This window comes from Prunus persica, chromosome G6 (genome assembly GCF_000346465.2).
Source record: "Prunus persica cultivar Lovell chromosome G6, Prunus_persica_NCBIv2, whole genome shotgun sequence".
Classification (NCBI taxonomy): Eukaryota; Viridiplantae; Streptophyta; class Magnoliopsida; order Rosales; family Rosaceae; genus Prunus; species Prunus persica.
In genome coordinates, this window is record NC_034014.1 from 8,132,269 (window position 1) to 8,158,278 (window position 26,010).

General features: G+C 36.8%; 1 protein-coding gene and 1 pseudogene across 1 annotated transcript; one reads left to right on the plus strand and one right to left on the minus strand.

Moving 5' to 3' along the window:
* Positions 5,790–10,075, plus strand: LOC18775015 (superoxide dismutase [Cu-Zn], chloroplastic). The gene is made up of 8 exons (XM_020566967.1): positions 5,790–6,228; positions 6,761–6,822; positions 6,902–6,941; positions 7,084–7,179; positions 7,266–7,297; positions 7,481–7,556; positions 7,842–7,895; positions 9,781–10,075. Exons 1-8 carry the CDS (start codon positions 5,943–5,945, stop codon positions 9,804–9,806), a joined length of 672 nt encoding a protein of 223 aa, XP_020422556.1. The 5' UTR covers positions 5,790–5,942; the 3' UTR covers positions 9,807–10,075.
* Positions 18,281–19,686, minus strand: LOC18773909 (annotated as a pseudogene).

Genomic DNA, 26,010 nt, shown 5'->3' on the forward strand with positions numbered 1-26,010 from the left:
ACTTGTATCTTGCCTCTTGTTAGCTGAGCAGAATAATGAGCTCTTATTAAAGAATCACCAATCTCGCCCAACGGGCTCAGCATCACTTCCTGAAATAAATGCTGCATCTCAGGAAGTGAATGCCACTTCATCTCGTGGCAGTATCCACAAACGTGGGCGAGGGGGCAAGCGTGGCCACTGGCAAGGAAGTAGAAAAAATCGTGGTGCTCGTTCAGAGGGTTTAGGTCCAAGGAGCGGTCCATCCATGAATGGCAAAAATGCATCCCGTAATAAGGGAAAGGCACAGATGAGCCATGTGCCTAGAAATGTTGAAAGCCCTTGTCACAGATGTGGTGCAAAGGGACATTGGGTGCGCGCATGTCGTACGCCCAGGCATTTAGCGGATCTCTATCAAGCTTCACTTAAGAACAGGAAAGTGGAGATAAATTACATTGATCATGCTCCGCCAGCCACAGATGGCTCATCAGAAATATCACGTCAGCTAAACAAGACGCATCTAGATGTTTCTGATTTTGTTACTGAAAGAGGGAATGAAGGTTATGCGTCCGAATTAGATTAAATTCCTTAATGTACTATTTGTATTAGCTGAAGTGTTGTTTAAATTTCAATCCAATAAAAGTGGTAATGTTTTCTTCTTTATTGATTCAGCTTATTTTACTTATTTGGTGGCATGGATGTAACTTATGGATACCCTCAAAACAAAGGCTATGACAAAGATATTTGTCTCGCAGACAGCGCAACTACTCATACGATCCTTCAAGATCGGAAGTATTTCTCAAAATTAATGCTTACAAAAGCAAAGGTAACAACCATATCAGGTCCTGCAGATCTGATTGAAGGTTCAGGAATAGCCCAAATTATGTTACCGAATGGAACAATACTGTCCATTCCAGATGCTTTGTATTCATCTAACTCCAGAAGGAATCTGTTGAGTTTCAAAGATATACGTTTGAATGGCTACCATGTTGAAACAAAGAAAGAGGAAAACATGGAATATCTTTGTCTTACCTCCAGTGATACCCAAAAGCGTATACTGGAGAAGCTTTGTGAGCTCTCATCAGGGTTGTATTACACAACCATACAGACAATTGAGGCACATAGTGTCATGGACCAAGAGTCCATTGACTCAAATGCTTTTAAGCTTTGGCATGACAGGTTGGGTCATCCTGGATCCACCATGATGCGCAGGATCATCACTAACTCTAAAGGACATCCCTTGTTGACTAAACACATTATGTTATCAAGTGACATCTTTTGCCAAGCTTGTTCACAAGGGAAGTTGATGATCAGACCATCACAACCAAAGGTTGATGTTGAGTCTCGATCATTTTTGCAGAGAATTCAAGGGGACATTTGTGGACCTATTCATCCCCCATGTGGACCATTTCGGTACTTTATGGTCTTGGTTGACGCATCTACCTGATGGTCACATGTTTGTCTTTTATCTACTCGGAATATGACATTTGCTAGGCTTTTGGCTCAGATAATTAAATTACGAGCCCAATTCCCAGACTATCCCATTAAGTCAATCAGACTCGATAATGCTGGTGAATTTACATCTCAGACTTTTGATGACTACTGCATGTCACTAGGCATTGATATTGAACATCCTGTTTCCCATGTGCATACTCAAAATGGCTTGGCAGAAGCTTTAATTAAGCGCCTTCAATTGATAGCACGCACTTTGCTAATGAAAACAAAGTTGCCAATTTCTGCTTGGGGATATGCCATTTTACATGCAGCATCACTTGTGCGATTGAGGCCCGTCGCCAACAATCAATATTCTCCAATACAACTCGTATTGGGAAATCAACCAAACATTTCACATTTAAGAATTTTTGGGTGTGCGGTATATGTGCCCATTGCACCACCGCAACGTACTAAGATGGGCCCTCAACGTAGATTGGGAATTTATGTTGGTTTTGATTCACCATCTATCATCAGATACTTGGAACCCCTGACGGGTGATATTTTTACCGCACGATTTGCGGATTGTGATTTTGATGAGACAATCTTCCCACCATTAGGGGAAGAAAAATCTGTGTCTAAAGAACAAGGCAAACTCATTCCTGAAAAACGGCATGAATTATCATGGAATGTATCCACATTGTCTCATTTCGATCCTCATACTGCTCAATGCGAAAATGAAGTGAGAAGGATCGTTCACCTCCAAAGTATTGCAAATCAGATGCCAGATGCATTTAATGATGCAGCAAAGGTGACGAAATCTCATATCCCAGCTGCAAATGCACCCGCACGGATTGATGTCCATAATGGACAAAGCAATGTGCCAGCAAATGGTTCATCTGCTGCACGCCTAAAGCGTGGCAGACCACTAGGCTCAAAGGATTCAGTTCCTCGAAAGAGGAAGTTGATGGACAAAATGAATCCAAATGAAATAAATAGAGAGCCCACAATTCATAATTCAAATGCCCCCAAAGAGGGACAGGTACTTCTTGACAAGGAAAACGTCATTGGTGAGACAAGTGCCCCTGGAGTGGCAACCGTACCTGAAAGTCAAGAAATCTCCATAAATTATACGTCCACTGATGAATTGTGGAGTAGAAATGAGATGATCATCGATGATATATTTGCATTCTCAGTGGCTGCTGAGATCATAAAAGATGATGATATTGAGCCGTGCTCTATTAATGAATGAGATTTGCCTCTAGTGGAAAGATGCAATCCAGGCAGAATTAAATTCTTTAAAAAAAAGGAGTGTTTTTGGACATATTGTTCCAACTCCACCCAATGTGAACCCTGTAGGTTACAAGTGGGTATTTACAAGAAAGCGCAATGAGAAAAATGAGATCTCAAGGTATAAAGCGCGACTCGTTGCGCAAGGTTTTTCACAAAGGCCTGGAATTGATTATGTGGAAACGTATTCTCCAGTAATGGACACAATTACATTCCGTTACTTAATAAGTTTGGCGGTTTCAGAAAAACTTAAAATGAGACTCATGGATGTCATTACCGCATATTTGTATGGAGAATTGGATACAGATATATACATGAAAGTTCCAGAAGGATTCAGATTGCCTGAAGCAGCCAGAAATAAACCACGGGGCATGTTCTCAGTTAAATTGAGAAGATCATTATATGGGCTAAAACAATCTGGACGAATGTGGTACAATCGTCTCAGTAAGTATTTACTGAAGGAAGGATACACAAATGATCCTATTTGCCCATGTGTGTTTATTAAGAAATCAGAGTCTGGATTTGCGATAGTGGCAGTATATGTCGACGACATGAATCTAATTGGAACTTCTGAAGAGCTTCAAAAGACTGCTGATTATCTCAAACGTGAGTTTGAGATGAAAGACCTTGGAAAGACAAAATATTGTCTTGGCTTGCAGATTGAGCACAGTGCTAATGGAATTTTGGTGCATCAATCAACTTATACTGAAAAAGTATTGAAACGGTTTGGCATGGATAAAGCCCATCCACTTAGCACTCCAATGGTTGTTCGGTCGCTTGACACTAAGAAAGACCCATATCGTCCAAAAGGGGATGATGAAATGGTCCTTGGTCCAGAAGTACCATATCTTAGTGCAATAGGTGCTTTATTGTACCTAGCACAATGTACCAGACCAGACATATCATTCTCAGTAAATCTGTTAGCAAGGTACAGTTCTGCTCCAACAAGGCGACACTGGACCGGCATCAAACATGTTCTACGATACCTTCGTGGGACAACAGACATGGGGTTATTCTATTCCAGTGAATCGACCAACGCCCGGAGTATTATTGGTTATGCTGATGCAGGATATCTCTCTGATCCACATCAAGGACGATCACAAACTGGGTATGTATTTACATGTGGAGGAACTGCAATCTCATGGCGCTCAACGAAACAAACATTAGTGGCCACATCTTCCAATCACTCAGAAATACTTGCCCTCCATGAAGCCAGTCGTGAATGCGTTTGGTTAAGGTCGGTAATCCATCACATCCGAAGCACATGTGCCCTACCCTCAGCAACAGACACTCCAACAATTCTGAATGAGGACAATGCAGCTTGTATTGCTCAGATCACAGGAGGATATATCAAGGGTGACAGGACCAAGCACATATCACCAAAGTTTTTCTATACACATGAGCTCCAGAAGAGTCAAGAAATCAAAGTCAGACAAATCCGCTCAAGCGATAACCTGGCAGATCTCTTCACTAAATCATTGCCGAAATGTACATTCCAAAAGTTAGTGCATGACATCGGATTACGACAACTCTGCAAGCAATCAAGTTGGAGCATGCAAAATCAGGGGGAGCATTCAAGAGTCCTCTAACACAGGACATATGCACGTTGTACTCTTTTTCCTTCGACTAGGATTTTTTCCCACTGGGTTTGTCCTAGCAAGGTTTTAACGAGGCAACATGAGTGCATTACCCTTATGTCCCAAATAAAGTTGTACTCTTTTTCCTTCGCTTAGGTTTTTTCCCACTGGGTTTTTCCAAGCAAGGTTTTAATGAGGCAACCAATCTAGGGACATGTGGTCTCCAAGGGGGAGTGTTGTAAAGTATAAAGTAGTGGAGCCCACTTACTATTTGTTTGTAGACTTTGGTGCATGATTGTATTGTAGACTCACGGGTGTGATCCACCCTTTCCCTATAAAAGGCTTCTCTCTTATGCAAAGAGAGATCATGATCTATGAAGAAGAGAATAGAGGGAAGAAAGAAGAGAAAAGAGGGAAGAAAGAAGAAAATAAAGTGAGAGTCAGAGAGAAGAGAAAGATTGGAGTTTATCTGAGGAGAAATTCTGTCAGTGTAAATACCACAAAGAGAAATATAATTCCACTCCCAATATTACAGTGGTACTTCTCATCCTCTTATTATTCTAGTTTTATTACAAGAGCATAAATTTAAACAAATAATTTTAAAAAAAAGGCAACTCTACGCAATGAGCATGCAAAAACGCCAAAAATTAAAGTCAAGGTATCATAAGAACAGCACCCATCCGTCGGATAGCTGGGCCTATTAAGATACATTAGGTCAAAGGCAATGGATTGACCAAAAAAGGGTAAAAGGCAATGGCTTCCTTCGTGGTTGTTTGACCAAATATTTGACCACAATCAGTTATCACCAAAAGTAAAAATCTAGCTAATGAGCTTCTAATTAAGCTGGTTTTATAATGCTTAATTTGGATTTTTTAGCGAAATAGTAGATATTCAATTGAAATCAAGGCACAAACCCATAATTCATCAATAAGAACACAACAAAAAGTTTCCAAACGCCAAACTGCTTTATTTCACAACTAATTTCTCTCACAGCAAATCTGACATCGATTATTTTCATAACACAGCAACGCTAAACTGACCCTAACTAGATACATTTGACAAAGTTAAAGTTGGAGTTCGACTAATGTTGATCGAATTCTTATTTTGATTGATTAATTTTAAAAATATTCGACCTATAAAGTTTTGCTTCGAGATATCTTTTGGCTCATACAACATAAAATGAGATGTTGTGAGATAGGCCCTTATTAATTCTTATATTAGACATAAACTTAAAAATTTATTAACTTATATGAAAAACTCAAATTTGAATGCAGGTTAATAATTGTCCTAGTATTATAAAATATTTATAGACTATTTCATCCATCTTAATTGTCAAATCCCTTATTTTTTAGCATTTATATAATTTCTTTTAATTTGGGAGAACCTATTCAATAATAAGACGTTTCAGCCAAAAATAATCAATTACCAAATTACCTACATATCCAAGGGTTTTCTCGGCTTTTTCTAAGGGTTCTGCCTTGGAGATGGCCTAAAAGTGACAAACTAAGAACCAAAGGCCCAGATAACCCCAACCCGGCCTCAGAATTGGACCGCACCAAAGCACCTGAGTGGCAAATCCTCGTTGACCACAAAAAAGCTCACTCTCAAAACATCATCTTCAATTTCATCTCACTATCATCCACCTCCACAAACCAACCCAAACAAGCAATGCAAGCAGCCTTGGCAGCCATGGCAGCCCACACTTTGATGCTCTCAACCTACTCATCTCCCACTCTCTTCTCCCAAATTCAAAGCCCTAACTCTCACCCACTTCCTCACTCCTCCTTCCATGGCCTCTCTGTTAAGCTCCCACTCAAATCCCAATTCCAATCCATGTCTCTCGCCGCAGCCCATAAGCCTCTCACTGTGGTTGCTGCCACCAAGAAAGCCGTCGCTGTCCTCAAGGGCAATTCCAGTGTCGAAGGGGTCGTCACCTTAAGCCAAGAAGACGATGGTCTCTTCTTATGCCTACCCTTCATTCCCCTTATATCTTTGATATTCTAATCGAAATCTGCTTCTTCTTCTTTTCTTCTCTCACTTGGGTTTTTTATGGTGTTTCCGATTGTTTTATTTTATCCTTAACTTGTTTCCATTCTTACATTCTCTATGTCTGAGGGAATGAAAATGTGGAAAAAATGATGTGTTGGTGGAAGCTTTAGCGGATTAGAACTGAATTTTAGTTCTGCATTATTGGGTAGTGAATAGGTTCTTTATCTTAAATCATTAGTCCAATGTATAGATTTTCTTGTTTCTAAATTTGACTTCTCTTTGTTGACAATTATGAAAATGGGGGTAGTCAACTTTTTCAAAGTTGAGTTTATATTTGATTTAGTTTATTGCTGTTTCAATGCTTCCTTTAATTGTGAGTGAGCGGTCGGAATTCCATGCTCAAAAGCGTAGGTGTGAAGATAGTCTGAACTCATAATTTCAATGGCATTTGATGGTGCAATGACTGCTCATCACTGATCGTGTTGTACTGTTCCTAGGGCCTACAACTGTGAATGTTCGTATTACAGGACTTACTCCTGGGCCTCATGGGTTCCACTTAGTGAGTGTTTCTGCATTAGCTTCTGTCATCTGTGGATTAGTAAACTTGCAATACCTAAGTGTTTTTCTTTCTTGTGTAGCATGAGTACGGTGACACAACAAATGGATGCATATCCACAGGTATGGATTGCTTTCGTTTCAAGCTTAAACTGTTAAAGTTATAATATTTCAGTTGACGTAGTTATATTTGTGATTCTTTTTTTAAGCCATTGTAATGAATTTGTCTTTTCCTTATAACTTTGCAATTAATTCTAAATTTTAGGACCACATTTCAATCCTAAAAATTTGACACATGGTGCTCCTGAGGATGAAATCCGTCATGCGGGTGACCTGGGAAACATAGTTGCTAATGCCGATGGTAATTCATTTTTTAAATTCATTTACAAATTTGTTTCAATCTTCCACACCAGTTAATGTACTAAGAGATATATTGTGGGGATGCAGGGGTGGCAGAGGCAACAATCGTGGATAATCAGGTAATCATTAAACTTGGGTAATGTTCTTCTATAAGAATGTTTGTAAGCTCAGGGCATGCTTATCTTTATTTTCATACAGGTTTGGTTGTGGTGTCTGACAATTTTTATGTTCACACTTTGTACTGTGTTCCTACCCAAGTAGTATATGATTACTCAGTTTTTGATTTTGGCTTAAATTTGTAGATTCCATTAACTGGTCCTAATGCTGTAATTGGAAGAGCACTTGTCGTTCATGAGCTTGTGGATGACCTTGGAAAGGGTAAGTATGTCTGTAATCTAGCTTGTGGAAGAAACTTGTTAGTACATTTAAAGGCTGAGTAGGGCAAACTTTACATGCAATGGTTTATATGGTTGAACTAACCAGTTGGTAGGTAAAGACAAGAAATTTAAACAGAAAAAGTTGTCTCCTCCCTTCCCTTGTTCTTTTCTCGGGGATGGAGGAGAAGCAAGTTTTTAGCATAAGACCGACCCCCTATGTGAGTTTGATGCTTCTTTCAAATTCTTCTTATTTCTTTCCTCAATCACATTTGGGTTGCATTTGTAGGTGGACACGAGCTTAGTCTAAGCACTGGCAATGCAGGTGGAAGATTGGCATGTGGTAAGCAAGAAAATTCTGATTCACATTTATTTCTCTTTTCTTCAGTCCCTTTTCTGTTTTCCTGTTTGGAAGAAGATTATATGTTGTTTATTGCTCCTTTATGTAATTGCGAATTGGAAGAATATGATAAGTTGATGATGATGAATAATTTTTTTCGGGAAATAAGGTAATTATTTCATTAGACATGGACCATTGTGCATAACAAATGATTCATAACCTGATTTTGATTATTTGCTTCAAGTTTATTCCACCTCAATCATTAATTTTATTTATTTATTTGTTGAACCAAGTAGGTGCTTGATATAGCGAAATAAAAATAATTTGATTACTGTAAATTTTTATTATATGTGAAAAATGAGTTAAAAAAATGCCCATATGCCTTACCTGTGTTAAGGTACTGTAAAATATGAAATTGCAAGTTTGTTATGCATAGAAACTTGGGAAACATCATACCTTTTGTCAACATTCTTTTGGGTGAATTTGGGGGAGAATGTTATATTTATGCATGTCTTTATGTCTGCATATACTTACTATAGCATTAGAAACCCTTCCAGGACGATCCACTAACCATTTCCATGTTTAATTGGGGTCTTGAGAAACCTCTACATAATAAATATAAAAAATCATTGTTTTGCTTTAGCTTGTAAATATTGATAATGAGAATCGACTATTTTGGGTTCTAATGTGAAGATGAACTGGCCTCAGATAAAAATTAGAAAAAGGTATATGGGCTGTAGTTTCAGTTGAATATATCCAAAACTCTGTAATCGTCGTAATAATTCACAGCCAACTAATTTAATTAAAATCATAGAAATGATGAGTTCCAGTTCTTACATATGCTGATGAAATCTTTCATGTCCCAATCTATGGGTGGAAATTGTTATTTGCCCCAACATCTTGATGCCTGTTGCAATTTAAAATAATTGAAGGACTTAAGCCAACTCACAAGGTCACCTAAAAAACTGCCACTTCTTTTGTTGGGCACAAGTGAGATGGGTTTGGTCAAACCGTTTGGGTATAGGGTCATCTGAGATACTATGGTGATTAATGGCTAGGTTCTAAAGGGTACATTCATGAGGCCGTCAAACATGTTTAATGGGTTTCGGTAATGGTTCATCAATTGCCATTATCCTAGGATTCATTTTTCTCATCATTAGCCTCATTAAGAAGGCTTTGAGAACCATTTGGAGCACCCCTCTCTGGTTTTCACTCTTTCCTATTAAACTGTAGTTCTAGTGAATTAGTGAGTGAACAAAGGTGAGAGTGAGTATTTTGTGCGTTTCATTCTGGTTATGGTAATGGTAGTCTACCCTTCATTATTTGTTCCGTCGCTTGCTGCTCTATATAGTAGGCTTTAGTCACAACATTATAGGTAGACGTATAACAGAGATATCTGCATTAGGCACATAGCAGCTGTGTTCAACATTAGGAAGAACAGAACTAGTATATGATTTTCCGCTCCTCCTTAGCTAATAGGTAGTCCCGTGAATGCCATTTCCCTTTGAAAAATGCTTTCACGCATCCTAGTTAGGATGAGGATGGTTAATTAGGTGATAATTTGTTTTATAGGAGTTCACTGAGTGATAATTGGGAATATAATTTCTGATCTTTGCTGGATATGCTATGCGTTTAGAAGCATCAAAAAGGAAAGTTTACTTTAGTTGTACAGATACATGGTGCTTCAAGTGCCGATATTAGTTGAACTTTCATTTTTTGAACCGCATAATCACATAATCACATAATCCATAATCACATAATCACATCGTATTGTTGAGTTTTTTCTTGAACATGTTCTCCTGCAACACTGCAGCATATATGGAACTTCTTGGCTTGTTTCCATGATTTCATTAAATTATCAATTTTCGTCATTTTTCTTGGCTTGCAGGTGTGGTTGGTTTGACACCAGTGTAACGACAACATCCTTTTCAAATCAGTTTGGTATGAAGATTTGGCTGCTGTGGTACTAAAGTTTCTCATATAGAGCTAATCTGTTGAGGGTGTAATGTAATATTATGGACAAGGTCATTATAACATTTGTGGAATATTTTGATCTCAATAAACTTGAGTTGCTATGGTTGCATTATGAGAGTGGAGAACTTGCTTTTGACTTTTGAAAGCAGTAAGATTGGATTAATGATGTCCTTTATCCCATAAGAATGAGCATGATTCTATAGTGTCTATTGGCCTGAGTGCATTGTGATAGTGAAAACTTGTTATTGACTTGAGTTGCTATGCCTACATCCGACAAAACCGGAACGATACATGGAAGATAAACATGGTACATGCACAAGGATGCCACACATAAATCAAAACCTAATGTTCTACCATCGCATAAGAGTGAGCACGATTCTAGTCTTTTTACTGGAGTGAAAACCTAACCGATATGTGATGCACGAGTAGGAGACAGCTTTGTTTTTTCTATTTTGGTACAAGGGAAAGGTGGACGGTGAGGAAGGCTCAGGGTTTTTTTTTTTTTTTTTTTTTTTCTTCTCTATTTTGGACAAGGGAAGAGCCATGAAAGGGCACGAGGCACAGTTTTGTTTTCTGTTTTTTTCTAGGTTTGTTTAAGGGCGTAGGACCAAAGGTGGCTCACAATTTTTCTTATTTTCTATTTTCTTTTGCAGACCCCAAGTGGCATAGCAAACTTCCGAGCTTGAACCTCGGCTGCTCAAGCAACTTGCTTTATCTTCTTTCAACTTGTTTGAACATTCTAACAATAACAATCTGTTCAGCTGCTCTAATCCAATCCACTAGCAAATGGTAAAATTGTACAAAGTGAATCCATCGCCCATTCAAGAACCTTTTAACCTGAAAATCATTTAGGTAAAACAAGTTTAATTTGTCAAAGATTCAATGGAGTCCACATTGATAATTAATGTCTCTCGGAGCTGTGCCTTAATATCATGGACCATTGATCTAGTGGGGAGAATTTGAATCCATAATTATGTTAGCAATTTCTCTTTTATCACATTAGCATGATTGGAGAATTTAAATTCAAAACCTCGAATAATGGTAAATGCTCTTAATCACTACAGTTGCAAGCCCTCACAATGTTAGGATCTTTTTAATTTTGATTCTTCATAGATAAATTAATCATGAGTAAATTATGAACCTTTTTATGGGCAGAAAAAACTTTCTTGTAACGGGAATAACACTGTTTTGCTGTCCTTGGCCAATAATGTAATGACTCATGTAAAAGTTATCCCCCATGTCATTACACTATTCGCCGAAAATAGAGTGTTATTCTCATTGCATGAAAGTCTCTTTCCTTTGCTTTGTGAGGGGACACCTGACACCCTAATAATCTCTCTCAACTCCAAAACTACTTGTAGTTAGTTGATAGTGATTAGTCAACTTTGAATCACGATTTCTTTTACATTTGTTGGGGTCCTATAAACTTGGCTTAGTAGGCTTAGCCAATGCTTTTTAGTCAACACGTGGCTGGTAAGCGGTGCATTTCATGCCATCATTCTGGTAAGAGCAGCCAACAAACTAGTACACCTGCATGCATCAGATCTAGCAAACATCTCATGAATAGGCACTGCCGGTCCTAGCATTAAATTGAAATTCATTTTTAGTTTCTTTGAAGGTATTTCAAGCAAATAACATCAACACAATTTATATAAGTATAAGATCCATCTCATTATTAAGGCTCCTTTCCCACCGGCCATCTAACGTGTTGGGCTAAAAGTGACCAAGTCATGAGACAGGTACCAAAATACGATTAGTACTAAAAAGAGTTTGAGTATGTAAGAGCCTAATTTGAAGGTATGAAAGAAGTTTGGCACAAAGTCCTTGTGGTTGTGGTTAGAGGGAAAGCCTTAATTACTATTATTTTTCCTTTTTAATTATCTTATATATTATCTTCTTCTATGTGCATTAGTTCTAACTTCCATCAAACACATGACTTTCAGTACTAATTAAAGTCATCACTATTACTAGTGCCCACTAATTATCTCAACCAGAGAGAGAGAGAGAGAGAGAGAGAGAGAGAGAGAGAGAGAGAGAGAGAGAGAGAGATCTGATTCTTGAGATTGCTTGAATTGGCAGGCAGCGTTAAGCTTTTTCTGTGTGTCCCTTTGTTAGGCTTTTGGGTGGTAAATAGTCAAGAGTGTAATGCTACTCTGAGTCATGTTTCTTGAGGTTGGTGTAATGAGAACAATTTGTTACTAGTTTCATGCAATACGTAACCCTATTTGATCCTTGTTCTTTTTGTAAAATAATGCATGCGAAGATGGTAGAGGTTTTTGCTTTTCGGGTAAGGAAAGATCATGAAATTCCTGCATAATAGTTTTACCACGAATTCTGATGGTAGGGTAGCTCTTTGAGTAAGTGGTTGCAAGAATGGAAATTAATGTTCCTATTTTACCACAAACATGTTTGGTAAACCTATAATGAAATTTAAACACAAAATTTAATATCTTTTTAGAGGGCATGAATCTATAATGAGATGTGGTTAACAGCGGGGGTGGTGATATAATCGTATCTGATGTTGGTGGTGGGGTGGGGATTCTAATGGTAAGTTGGTGGCGAGATGGGGGGTGTGAGTGGGTGATGCCGGTGGCGCTTGTTTTATATAATATTAAACATAACTAAATATATTTAAATATATGAAATATAATAAAAATGTAATTAAATATTTATTTTTATTTTAACAGTAAAATAGAATAGGAAAAAAAAGTTTATCAACTTATGGGTTATTAACTTGTAAATTAAATATCACTATATTAATAGATATTTCTATAACATTCTAATATACTTCGTAAATTTTGTATCCTTATGCTTTAGGAATATAAAATAAAACGCAGAGTATTCAAAGATTTCTTTCTTTTTCAATACCCGAACTTGAAGATTAGGAGCTTAAGTAGTGAAAATGAATTTGGAAACATTGACGTGTAAATTAGCTACAAGCAGTATGTTTTAATATTGTTTACCAAAGCATAAAGGGTCAACCTTCCTTATTTTGTAAATTCCATGTCCACAAATCTTCTATTTAGTGTGTAACCTGCATAAATAGGTCATAATTCAAAATCCAAAACATTATGCACAGACTTTGAATAAATTCTATATTCGCATTATCAGGTGCAGTCTTGCCACTATCCTACTCAATCATTCATTCTTTTGATAAGGTGAAAATGCTTTGGTTTCCTCCACCACCAACACAACAACCATCCAATTCCACATCACCAAACACCAAATGAATGGCTTCATTGCTCTCTTACATTATCCTGCCTCGCTCAACTAGCCACATAAATTTTTCTGTGCCTGAGAATCGTTATTAGTGGGGCTGAATTTGTGATAGCAGTGCCAGTGTGACCGAATTAGTTAAGTTTGGTCATATTATAAGAAAAAGTTCATGATAAAAATATGTTATGTTGCCTAACAGTTAGTTAAATTTAAACATGTACATGGTATATTGTCAATCTAAATATTAAGAGCGTGAATTGTCATGTCATAAGAAATATGCACTGTTAATTTAAACATTAAAAGCATGAATTGTTATGTCATAAAAAACGTGCACAAAAATAGACAAATTATTCTCTCGCCAAACAGTTTGATATGTATATTAGTACATTTTTAGTCTACATATTAATTAAAGGGTGAATTCTTATTTTAATTTTGAAGAAAATTAAAAGTAGTTGTGTATGTGGTTTGCTTAGTCTGTCAGTGTCCAGGCATGGTGTACTACCTACCAAAATATCATGAAGACTACTTTGTTTGCATTATCTTTAATAACAATTTTCAAATTGCAAAGACAGTCAGTTTACTGACAACCAAGAAAAAAAAAATACCAAAAAAAGCGGATCTAGCGTGGTTTGTTAGCTTTTGATTATTTTATGAGGACGTGCTTGGTTGCAAAACACTTGGCTCTCATGACCATGAGTGGCTCACAAGTCACAAGCTTCTCACTCTCTCCCCAAGTGACATCTCTACTGTTAAAAAAGTGGAGTGAGTTTCAAGTCCCCAAATCCCAGAGACAAGTAAAGTACTCCATTCACAAAACTATATATTAATTGGCGCTTATATATATATACTTTCTTTCTGTTGAGAGATTTCTTAAATAATTTTATTTGAGAGACATCTTTTAAGGTTCTCTATAAATTTTTTTCAACGATTGAAACTATCTATTAAGTCTATATTCATAGATTATCCTTGAAAAAAATTAGACAAATCGGAAACTGTTTTGATATCCAACTGTGTCCTACAAAATCAATGAACACAGTGCTTCAAAAAAGTATTAAATTTTCAATAATTCAATTGAGTAGTCATATGATATCGGATTCAAGTGATTTTTTTTGTAGAGATGATCTTTAAATGAGTATCTACAAAAGAGATGGTTTAGATTAGTGAAATACAATACAGAATGGGTCATACAATGGTATCCCTCAAATTAGCTTATTTGAGGGATCCTCAATGGAAGCTCTCTGTATATCAGTCCCCTTCTATTGAGGGATCCCCTACGAATTTTTTTCAACGATCGAAACCATCTATTTTGATATCCAATTGTGTCTTACAAAATCAATGAACACAGTGCTTTAAGAAAGTATTAAAATTTCAATAATTCAATTGAGTGGTCAAATGATATCGAATTCAAGTGATTTTTTGTAGAGATGATCTTTGAATGAGTATCTACAAAAGAGATGTTTGGATTAGTGAAATACAATATAGAGTGGGCCCTACAATGGTATCCCTCAAATAAGCTAATTTGAGGAATCCCTCAATAAAAGCTCTCTCTCTATATATATATATATGATGTAAGAGGAAATATGGGTAAATTATAGTGTGAAAAATTAATTAAAATAAAATGGCTCAAAGTTGAAAGGAATTCGTGTAAGATAGGAAAATTCCAATTAAATATCAATTATGGCACTAGGGAAAGAAGGAAGGTGTATAGTTGGAATTTTCTATCAAGATTTGTATTTAATTTAATGTTTTATTTAATATTTTTAAGAATAAGTTAATCTATTATGATATTATTTTCCTAATGTGATTTTAGATATGATTTTTATTATTTTCTTGTTAGCTAAATTTAGGAATATTCTAGAACCTAGAGTTTCTTATGGTTTTAGGGTTTCTGTGTTTTCTATTTAAGCCAACTAATGGCATTGTATTTGTCAATTAATTCATCTTATTTTCAGTCAATATATTTGAGGTTTACTCAATTTCTCTGGTGGATTTCAGTTTGTTGGTGGATTCCGGAGTGTTACTTGTAGGGTTATCGTTCGATCTCCCTATTCCATTATATCTCGCTGCATCAATATATATCTTAAGGTCCCCACTTTCTCCCTCCAACTCCAAACAACATGCACAACAAGGTACAATCACCAAATATAAATTAGGATAAATTTGTCCCATGCTAATTATATTATTCCTAATTATATTTTCTGAGGGACTTCTTTGATCATTCAAACTAGAGTTTATTAGCTTTTTTTTCTTTGACCAACTCCAAACACATCAACAAAAATAACGAACAAACGAAGAGTTCAATAAATAACATGAGCATACTCGAAAGCTTCATATATAAACTGCGGCCTTGCAGAGACTTCATTCACTACCATTGTATTTCATATTGAGTATACAGTATTCATGAAAACTATAAACAATTTTGTAATATTTGTTTTATTTTTGCTTTGCCAACAAGCTTGCGGGTGGCCGTGGCCATGGCCAAGAGTGACTGTCCGTATTACCAACAAGCTAGGGGGCGGCCAAAGCATGAACATTCCCTGCAAATCTGCAGACAATTATCTTGGCTTGCAAATTCTGGCAGACGATCAAGAAACTAGTTGGAGTTTCGACCCGAATATTTGGCAAACAACACACTTTTATTGCAATGTGCAATGGGGTAACTCATGTTTGCATCAATGTAAATATGTGATAAACGAGAACCATCAAAACCAGCGGCAAGAATATCCTTTAACAACGTAGATATAATGATGAGTTTTGATGGAAAATAAAAGAAGAAGAATAAGTCCATCAATGCAATGAATTAATCTTTTATTTTAGCTTATGATGTCAATCAACATTAATATACGTATTATCATATACTTGCAATAATTTATCAAATAATCCTCTATTAGTTTATATTTTTCATTTATGAATTCGTAAGAACTTGTTAGGACCAATTCGGCTTAGTGAGAAGATATGTGGGTTAAGGGATCGAAATTCCAAAACTGATTGAGGGAAAATGGAATTGCTGAAAATATATAGGAGAGGAGGTAGCTGGTAAAGGTTAGAAGATGACTTCAAAAAAGAAACACATCAACAATCATTTCAATATAATTACAAGGATTAGAATAATTTAGACTATCGCTTATATATAAATAAAAAGAACACATCAACAAATATAATTACAATGAACCCAAAACATGTAAGAATTGAATATAAGAAGTCAACATAAATCATTTTCCCATATTATTCCACCAATCTTGTTGTGGTCCACAAAGTGAGCTCAAAATATGTATATATAGAAAAACCGATTAAAACCCTGGAAAAGAGGGTAAGACTATAATGGTGCATTTGGATGGGGGAAATAAACTTGGGATTTAATATTATCTTAGAATAAAGTTTTAAAAATTAACTAAACTTATAATTTGTTGATTATCAGGAGGAGAATGAGAACCTAGATGCTAAAATATTAAAACTATTGAGAGAATATTTGTTTGTGGGAATTTTCTGTGTATTCTTCTCCTTGTAGGAGGTTATATTTATAATACAACGAAACCTGAATGGGCAAGTAAATAATAAATTCCTAAATCTATTTGCAGTAGGAAATCAGGAATTAAAGTAAATCAATTACAATTATAATAGGAATTCTTGGTATGTAAGGAAAGTAAGTCAATATCCACAAGTCACGCCAACACTCCCCCTCAGTTGGTGCATAGATGTCGTCAATGCCCAACTGATCTAGTGAATTGTGGAATGCTTTACTGGAAATCGCATTTGTCAAAATATCCGCCAATTGATCCTCGGATTTCACAAAATGCGCAATCTGGTCCATGTGTCGGGGTCGTTAGTCGAGAAGTCATAATCTGTGCAGCGGAAGATGCATAGGATACAGTTGAGTAGGAATTGGGATCGGAATATGAGCCTGAGTCGAGGCCGGAGTCAGAGTTGAAATCGGGATCAGGGTCTGAATCAGAGCCAAATTCGAGGTTGGGGTCATCATCGGAGTGGGGGTCGGGGTCGTCTACGGAGTCGGGGTCGGGGTCGGGGTCGAGGTCGTCTTCGGAGTCGGGGTCGGGGTCGTCTTCGGAGTCGGGGTCGAGGTCGGGGTCGTCTTCGGAGTCGGGGTCGGGGTCGTTGTCGTCATAGTCGGAGTCGGGGTCGGGGTCGTCAAAAGAGGATCCTGATTCTGGATTAGGTTCGGGGTAAAAGTCTGCATCTGTAGGAGCGGAGCCATCTGGGCACTCAACTCAACGATGGTTGGTGGAGAATGAGAGAATGAGTCGGTGGTGCTACCTCTATGAGGGTTAAAAAAATCATCAACCCCCATAACACTAAATAAAATAATCTCTATTACAATAGGACAAAATATAATTGGTAAGTAACCAAAATTCTAATGAAATAAGGACTCGTCAACACTCCCCCTCAAGTTGGGCAAAGATATTTCGCAGGCCCAACTTGACAAGCGAGTCACAGGACACCATACTTGAGAAACACCAATTGTAGAGAAGATCTTTTAGTCAACCACGAGTGAAACAAGTGACAAACTAAAACAAAGTTCACAGCGGAAACACAAGAGCAAACCCTAAAAAATAGGGCACATAGCAAAACACAGAAATCCTGTGAGCACGGCTGTAGATAAGGCAGAACACAGAAACCCTGTGAGCACGGCAGTAGGTAAGGCAGAACACAGAAACTGTGTGAGCACAGCAATTGGTAAGGCAGAACACAGAAACCCTGTGAGCACGGCAATAGGTAAGGCAGAACACCGAAACCCCATGAGCACGGCAGTAGAGACAATGGCAACAATAAATTCTTCCATATAAACTTTAGCTAATTCACTCATACACAACTTCTCTTCAATCCTCCTCTCCCCTTGAAGAGAAGGGGTCGTCGGAGTCAAGAAATAAGCAACATCTTCATGAAAATATGTCAAGGTAATTGGGATAGGTCAATAAACATATCCCTTTCACTCCCCCTCCCCCCCTCTCAAGGGGGGAGAAGAGCACTTAAATTTCAAGAAGAACACAAGCACAGGTCCCTAGATCGAACCTGGCTCTGATACCATGCTAAAATATTAAAACTATTGAGAGAATATTTGTTTGTGGGAATTTTCTGTGTATTCTTCTCCTTGTAGGAGGTTATATTTATAATACAACGAAACCTGAATGGGCAAGTAAATAATAAATTCCTAAATCTATTTGCAGTAAGAATAGGAATTCTTGGTGTGTAAGGAAAGTAAGTCAATATCCACAAGTCACGCCAACACTAGATACTAATAACTCAAGATTTAGGAATCTCAGTTGGATCAAAATCATCCTTGGAGTCCAATGTTTGCTTGGTTAGCCTAAGAAGACTCCCAGTGGCCAAAATAGCGTTGGGATTGATATCATGCATAGACCTGGCATACAAACTCCTACAAGCCTCACTGCCCTTATCAACCAACTCCTTGTTTTGGTTTGGACACAAAAGGCAGTGACCCAATATCCTCAAAACCGGTTGCATCAATTCCCATGGCAGAGGAACCCTCCCCTCCTTTTCTCCATTCCCATCCTCTTCTTTGCATTCATTCCTATTGCTACAGCTACTACCAGTCATCTCCTTGTACATTTCACCGTCTTGGCCAGCCGAAAGCTTACAAAACTGGCAAAATTCGATCTTCGACAGCACTGGCATTTCATGTATCTTGCTGTAGTACAACTCTAGTGCAACCCCAACAATCCTAGCCCTCCTTGTGGACCTCACTGTACCGTAGGGTTCCAAACTTGGAGATATGACAGCCAAATTTAGGTCTGTGGAGTTGTTTTTAGCGGGTGCTTTGGTTTCATGGTAGAGACTGGGATGAGACAGGTCGGGACACTGACGGTTATGGAGTGGCCAGAACGTGTTGCGGTTTCGTGGGCGTAGAGGGCTAAGAGGACGGCCTCAAAGCCGGCTAGGGGTACACGGAGTGCCACACGGGAGATGTAGATGCCCGCGATGAGGGGAAGGAAGCGAAGGACGAGGAGTTGGAGGTCGGGATCGGAGGATTGGAAGGTGTCGTAGAGCCAGCGGCAGAGGTTGTTGTCGCCTGCACCGGAGTCGGGTTGGCGGAGAAGGGAGGAGATGTGGGAGGCTGTGTGGTGGTCATGGAGGAGGGAGCGGGCAGGGTTGGAGGAGGAGAAGAGGGAAGGAGGGAGAGAGGGGAGAATGGTTGAGAGGGATTGGATTGCTGATTGGGATTTGGAGAGGGATGAGTTATGTGATGAAGCTGAGGCTGAGACTGAAGTGGTAGTTGTTGAGGATGGTGTGATGGTGGTGGAATTGATGGTGTCTTGATCATCTTCTAGGGTGGAGGAAGTGGAGGGGTCATTGGACATTGCTTAAGAGGGAGAGAGATAGAAATTAAATGGGTAACGTTTCAAAGTAGGTTAAAATATATGTGATCTATAAGGTCAGAGGAGATAATTGAGGGGGAAGTTTTCTTTTTATGTTCTTTTTTGGCCGATAATCGGGGAGGAGGAACAGGTGAACACCCTTCAAATAAAATTAAGAAATATTTATCCACTCGAGCCGAAAATTATATGTAAAAAGGTGAGAATGCTTTGGTTTCCTCCACGACCCACAACAACCATCCAATTCCACATCACCAAACACGAAATTAATGGCTTCATTTTGCTCTCTTACATTATCGTGCCTCGCTCAACTAGCCACATGAACTTTTCTGTGCCTGAGAATCGTTTATCTGCTACCTAAATATATAATTAAGGCATGAGTAGTGGGGCTGAATTTGTGATAGCAGTACTGTGCCCGAATTAGTTAAGTTTGGTCATATTATAAGAAAAAGTTCATGATAAAAATATGTTATGTTGCCTAACAGTTAGTTAAACTTAAACGCGTACATTGGTATATTGTCAATTTGAACATTAAGAGCGTGAATTATCATGTCATAAAAAACGTGCACTGTCAAATTGAACATTAAGACACTATGCCAAATTTTACTTTACACCACACCACATAGGCATTGACGAACCTAAAAACCAATGTTGTTAATATATTAGGCATCGATTTTATAAATAATAAGACTAAAAATGTATAAAGACATGATCAAAAATTTCAGAAAGCCTTGCCTTTTTTAACTGTAGTTCCAGTGAAAAACGATTGATTTGATTAACAGTAATGGCATGTAGTCTGTGCTGGATCAATTTGAATTATTAGATGTCAAGTTTAGGGAAAGCAAAATTATTTTCTTTGTTCCTTATAATAAATGACAGATTTCAAAAGGAGGGAGCATGGTGGGTTATGTGACGAGGAGTTAGGTGGTAGTGGTAAAAGTGGAAGAGATGCGCAGATGTGAAGTTTAAGATTTATTTGGTGATGCTGAAGGTATATCTGTGTTTACATATGGAGAACTTGACTTGTAGGATAATTAGGTGTATAAATTTGGTTTCTTCTTGTAATTAGGCTCGCAGCTAGCAGTAGTAGTAGTGTATGTGGTTTGCTTAGTCTGTCAGTGTCCAAGCATGGTGTACTACCTACCAAAATATCATGAAGACTTTAGGCATCACTTTGTTTGCATTATCTTTAATAACAATTTTTATTTTTATTTTGGTAACATCTTATTAATAACAATTTTCAAATTGCAAAGACAGTTAGTCAGTTCACTGACAACCAAGAAACAAAGAAAAAAAAACTACCAAAAAAAGCAGATCTAGCGTGGTTTGTTAGCTTTTGATTATTTTATGAGGACGAGCTTGGTTGCAAAACACTTAGCTCTCATGACCATGAGTGGCTCACAAGTCACAAGCTTCTCACTCTCTCCCCAAGCAGTGACATCTCAACTGTTGAAAAAAGTGGAGTGAGTTTGAAGCCTCCAACCCCAGAGACTAAGTAAAGTACTCAATCCGCAAAACTACATATGAATTGGCTTATATATATCTTAGGGTCCCCACTTTCTCCCTCCAACTCAACGTGCACAACAAGTTACAATCACCAAGTATAAATTAGGATAAATTTGTCCCATGCTAATATTATTCCTATTTATATTTTCTGAGGGAGCTTTCTTTGACCACTCAAACTAGAGCTTATTAGCTCTTTTTTCTGATACTTTTTGCGTGGAGATTATGACATGGTACCTTTTCAATACACATGGCTAGGGAAATTCAACCTGAAAATGTTTTTTTATAAACAAATTTGGACAATGAATGTCTTCCATTTCTTTTTTGAATTTTGGAATCAGAATCAAAATGCTTTTATGAAATTCTGAAATTTCAAAATGCCTTATGGCATGTTCGGAAACTATATATAAATTGAATATTTGTACCGAAAATAATATAAATTGAACATGTCACACTCGAACAAGAGTTTGGCCTTTTACACTTTGCCGCCAGTGTACGAGAGTATATGTTTTACCACTTGAGTTAGAAGTTTCCCTTTAGTTAAGTGATCGAGCTAGTTGAGTTATACGATTGAAAAAAAGTATATCTTGGCTTTACATATAAGTTAGGACCCCAAACATGCCTTATAAAGCAAGATATGGACGTATTTTACACTATATAATAGGGTTATAAATTGCTTGAGTGTTGTGCTTAGGTAAGAAAAAGAAGCTTAATGACTAATGAGATTCTAAAGAAAAAAGAGTAAAGTTGTAGTCAAAGTGATTTTCTGCTTCTCTGATAAATGATGGGATTATTATAGCAAATTTCAGGCATAGGACCCTAGGCATTATTCTCATCCAATATTCCCTCTTTTGTCGTAATCTTTTTTTCTGAATTAATCCGAGTACAGATACGCACAAAGAAGAAGAAGAAGAAGAATATCTTATATTTTTGGTACACCACATACCCTTATACTTTATGCTTTAAAAGCAACAGCAACAGCAGCAGCACTTGGCAGCATCACACACTACTACTACTACAACTACTACTTCACTTACGTGCCTCACACGACTAATAACCACACATCCATCTGTTACGCCAAGAATATCTGCCTTCCTTTGCCTCCTCAATGTCGTCCCACTACTCTCCTCTTCTTACTTAATTTAGATTTCATCTGCAATAAGCATCTCCTTGTATGCATAATTTTTTTTGGGTTGGTCAATCACATTTTGTAAATCTGTGGTTTGAGGTTAATTTTGGTCAATATCTTTTTAATATTGGCAAATTAAAATCTTAAAGTTACGAATTCTTACACATGGACCTCATCCTCACTTCAATCGTCAAGTAAATCTTGGTTTTTGGTGACGCATGGATTAATAGATGTCATATGAACAACAAAGAAGAATTATTTTTATATTTAAAGAGAATCTTAGCCTTCTAGATATTTAAAGAGATGAAAAGTGGCACGCGACCATCAATCTGGGGTGTATACAAGGAAAAAAACAGGCTCAATGATTCCCTATAACATGAGTTGTTAACTTGATAGTTTGACGAACATAAGAGTCTGTGATTTAACAATTTATTATTATTTTTTTTCACAGTTGAGTGGTTTCACTATCAATAATACCGAGACATTTAATGATAAAATTCTACATTTTCTAAACTATGTATGTGATTACCAATTAGTAATGAGCAACATGTCCGTAACTTTGAAATCTTGCAAAGTAATTCAAAAGAGAAAATTTTTTTTTTGAAAAATCTCAAGAATAACTTCCAAACATCTTGTGTTGACTTTGGAATACATGGTGTTTGATGACTTGTACCCCAATTTTTCGGGGAAAAAAACATACAAAACTAAAAATATTTCTTTATCAATTTGTTCTCCCTTATCTTTTTTTCTACGTAACGGAGGGGATAGATCCAAAACCTATATGGACTTTTGAAGAGGATGGCTTGTACCGTAGGAATAGGTGCACCCACTTCTTTGATCATGTCCATGGATCCTTAGTTGATCTTACACACAAATAGAAAATAAAATTAAAATCAAAGAAAAAAACAACGAAATTCGAATATATATTGTTACAAGCCACGATCTTAATTTTTGTTATTCTGTTGAAGAAAGGCATATGCTTAAATCCGTTAATGGCGCTTGTCGGTTAGATAGATTCTTTATTCCACTGCTACAACTGAAAGTGTTTCACACTGATAACTGATGCCCTGATAATTAATTATAATATATAATTAATCTTTTTATTTACTATGCTTTTTTTATTTTAAATATTCATTTATCTTAAGAAAAATACAGATTCTTTGTGGAGCTACAGCGAATTATGATTTATCCACTTAGAAAATTAATAATTGAAAAGTCTCTATTACAAAAAGAAACAAATGAACCAATATAAAATTATTCAGATATCTAACTGCGAGAAAATAAATTTCATAATTTTTGTAAAGACAGTATGTATGTACATATACAATTTGTGGACTTGTTAACGGGGTCTAACCCAATGAAAAAAGGGTCTTGACTTGTAGATTAGAGGTCTCATGCTCGAACCTCCGTGGCATCAGTTGTGTGTGTGAGAGAGAAACCCCCTCCCCTATAGTTTAGACTATCACTTATACTCAAAAAATCACATATGCCAAAACTACCATTCTTCTAGTTAAATTTAAAAATACATGGATCTAAAATGAATGCACTCTAGTGATTGGGGGAAAAAACAAATGGCAAAGAATAATGCACACCAAACAAATAATGTAGCGGATGATGAATGGGTGGCTGCTTAGGAAAAAAGAAAAAATAATAAAGTGGGTCAACGGTACATGAACCACACTAGATGATGAAGTCGTGAAGAAGTTACCTAAAACTTCGTTAGTTATTCTGAGACTTTCTTTACATTTTGGTTTTAGAGGTTTGAATGAATATTTTTATAAGAAAACCATTTAAAAGTCAATACAAATAATATATATATATATATATAAAATAGCATAATAAGCTTATTTGAGGGACACCCCTTGTAGGCCCCACTTCGGATTGTATTTCACTAATCCAAACGTCTATTTTGTAGATACTCATTCAAAGATCATCTCTACAAAAAACCACTTGAATCCGATATCATTTGACCACTCAATTAAGTTATTGAAATTTTAGCATTTTCTTGAAGCACCGTGTTCATTGATTTTGTAAGACACAATTGGATGTCGAAACGGTTTTTGATTTGTCTAATTTTTTGTAAGGATGATCTATGAATGAAGACCTAAAAAATAGATGGTTTGGATCATTGGGAAAAAAATTGTATGGTACCCTAAAGGGCGTCCCTCAAATAATTTTATTGGAGGGATCCCTCAATAGAAGGGGACTGTATATATATAATAGCATAATAACCAATATAATATATATTGCAATTTAATTTCTTTAATCTCCTACCCTTTCTGAGTCTCAATCAGTGTGCAACAGGTGCCCCGTCAACATGGCCTCAAATTTTCTTTTTCTTTTTCTAGATAGGTCCCCTTTTTTTAAAAAAAAAAAAACGAAAAATAGATACTTTGAGGTTGTAAGTTGCAAAAGCAACCGAGTTTTATAGCGAAATAGCTCCCATATTTCCTTTTAAATGTTAGTCCATCTCTGTTTTCTAATGCCGACTGACTCACTCCACTTCTTCTCAAGCTCTCTCTTTCCCTCTCAACAATCGCATTCGCAGAGCAATTAACAAATTTCAACTTATAGTGTTTATATACGTGGATATGGAGCGCCGTATTAAAAACGTTAACAAGTTAATAAGTCAATATAGCATTATCTATTTTTTTCATGATCTGAATAAATAGAGGAACACATGTACAATATTTTCGATGAATAATAAAAGGTTTTTTCATCAATTTGCCTTTAAAATGGGTCACTCTTAATTTACTTTTCACGCATTTCATCCTATTTTTTGTTTAATAATGTCATGTGTGAAACTGTATTGGGAAATTGATCTTTTCAACATCAATTTGCAAATTCAGTTCCAATATGTATATATAGAGAGAGAGACATATAAATTGAATGATTACTTCAACCTTAAAAAAAGTTAAAATTTTGATGGATTTGAAGATTAATGAGATATGACTACTAAGTAATGTGAAAAAAAAGTTTAGACGATAACGAAAATGGTAATGAAGATGCTCATGATCTTGTGCAAGATAAAAATAACTAGGTTGGTGATTTAGGTCAACCTAATTTGGCATGGGATGCTTAATTAGTCTCCGTTATGAGGTAATTAGGCATTATTAATGTATTGAATTTACTAAATTAGCAAATTTTGACTTTGCTTTATTAATGTATGGCATCAGAATAAATGCTAAAATACGGTTAGCGTCGAGGCATCACAAATTAATTAGCTGCAAGTGTCAACTTGCTTTTAAACAAGATGATGATGAGGATAATTAGTCACCAAATGCCCGTGTGCATATATACTTGTATTGTATGGTAAACATACCCTACTTATCACTTAACCAAAGCCTACTTGACTTGTTCACAGTGCTTGAATGATGTCCCTTTCTTTTGCTTGCTAGGCTGGGCACTGTGGTGGCTTAATTGGTGCCCTGCAAACCCAAAGATATGCTTAGATGAGAGAGAGGGAAAGAGAGAGAGAGAGCTTATTGGCACGAGCTTTAGATGAGAGAGAGAGAGAGAGAGAGAGAGAGAGAGAGAGCAAGTGAGCAAAGAAAGAAAGAATAGTTGACAGAAAAAAAGTTGTATGGGGTTTGCTTGAAAGCCACCCGAATCTCCTCCCATTACTCAATAGATGAGAAGTAGTGGTACTTTTCTTTAAGAAGACATGAAGTGAATGAGGTGTAGCCATGCTTTTAACGTGCCATTCTCCTTTGCTTTAATGGGTGTGTTTATTCGTGACTTTTGTTGGCTTACTATGTGAGAAAGAGAGTGTGTGAAACCGACTCCAAACGTTTGTACCAACCATTTCTTGAACTGTTTCCATTCTAATTTTCTATTTTCATTTCCTCTCTCTCTCTCTCTCTCTCTCTCTACAATAATATCATTACACTATAACAAACTATATTAACACTCTACAATAGTATTATTGTGTAAACAATAATAGAAA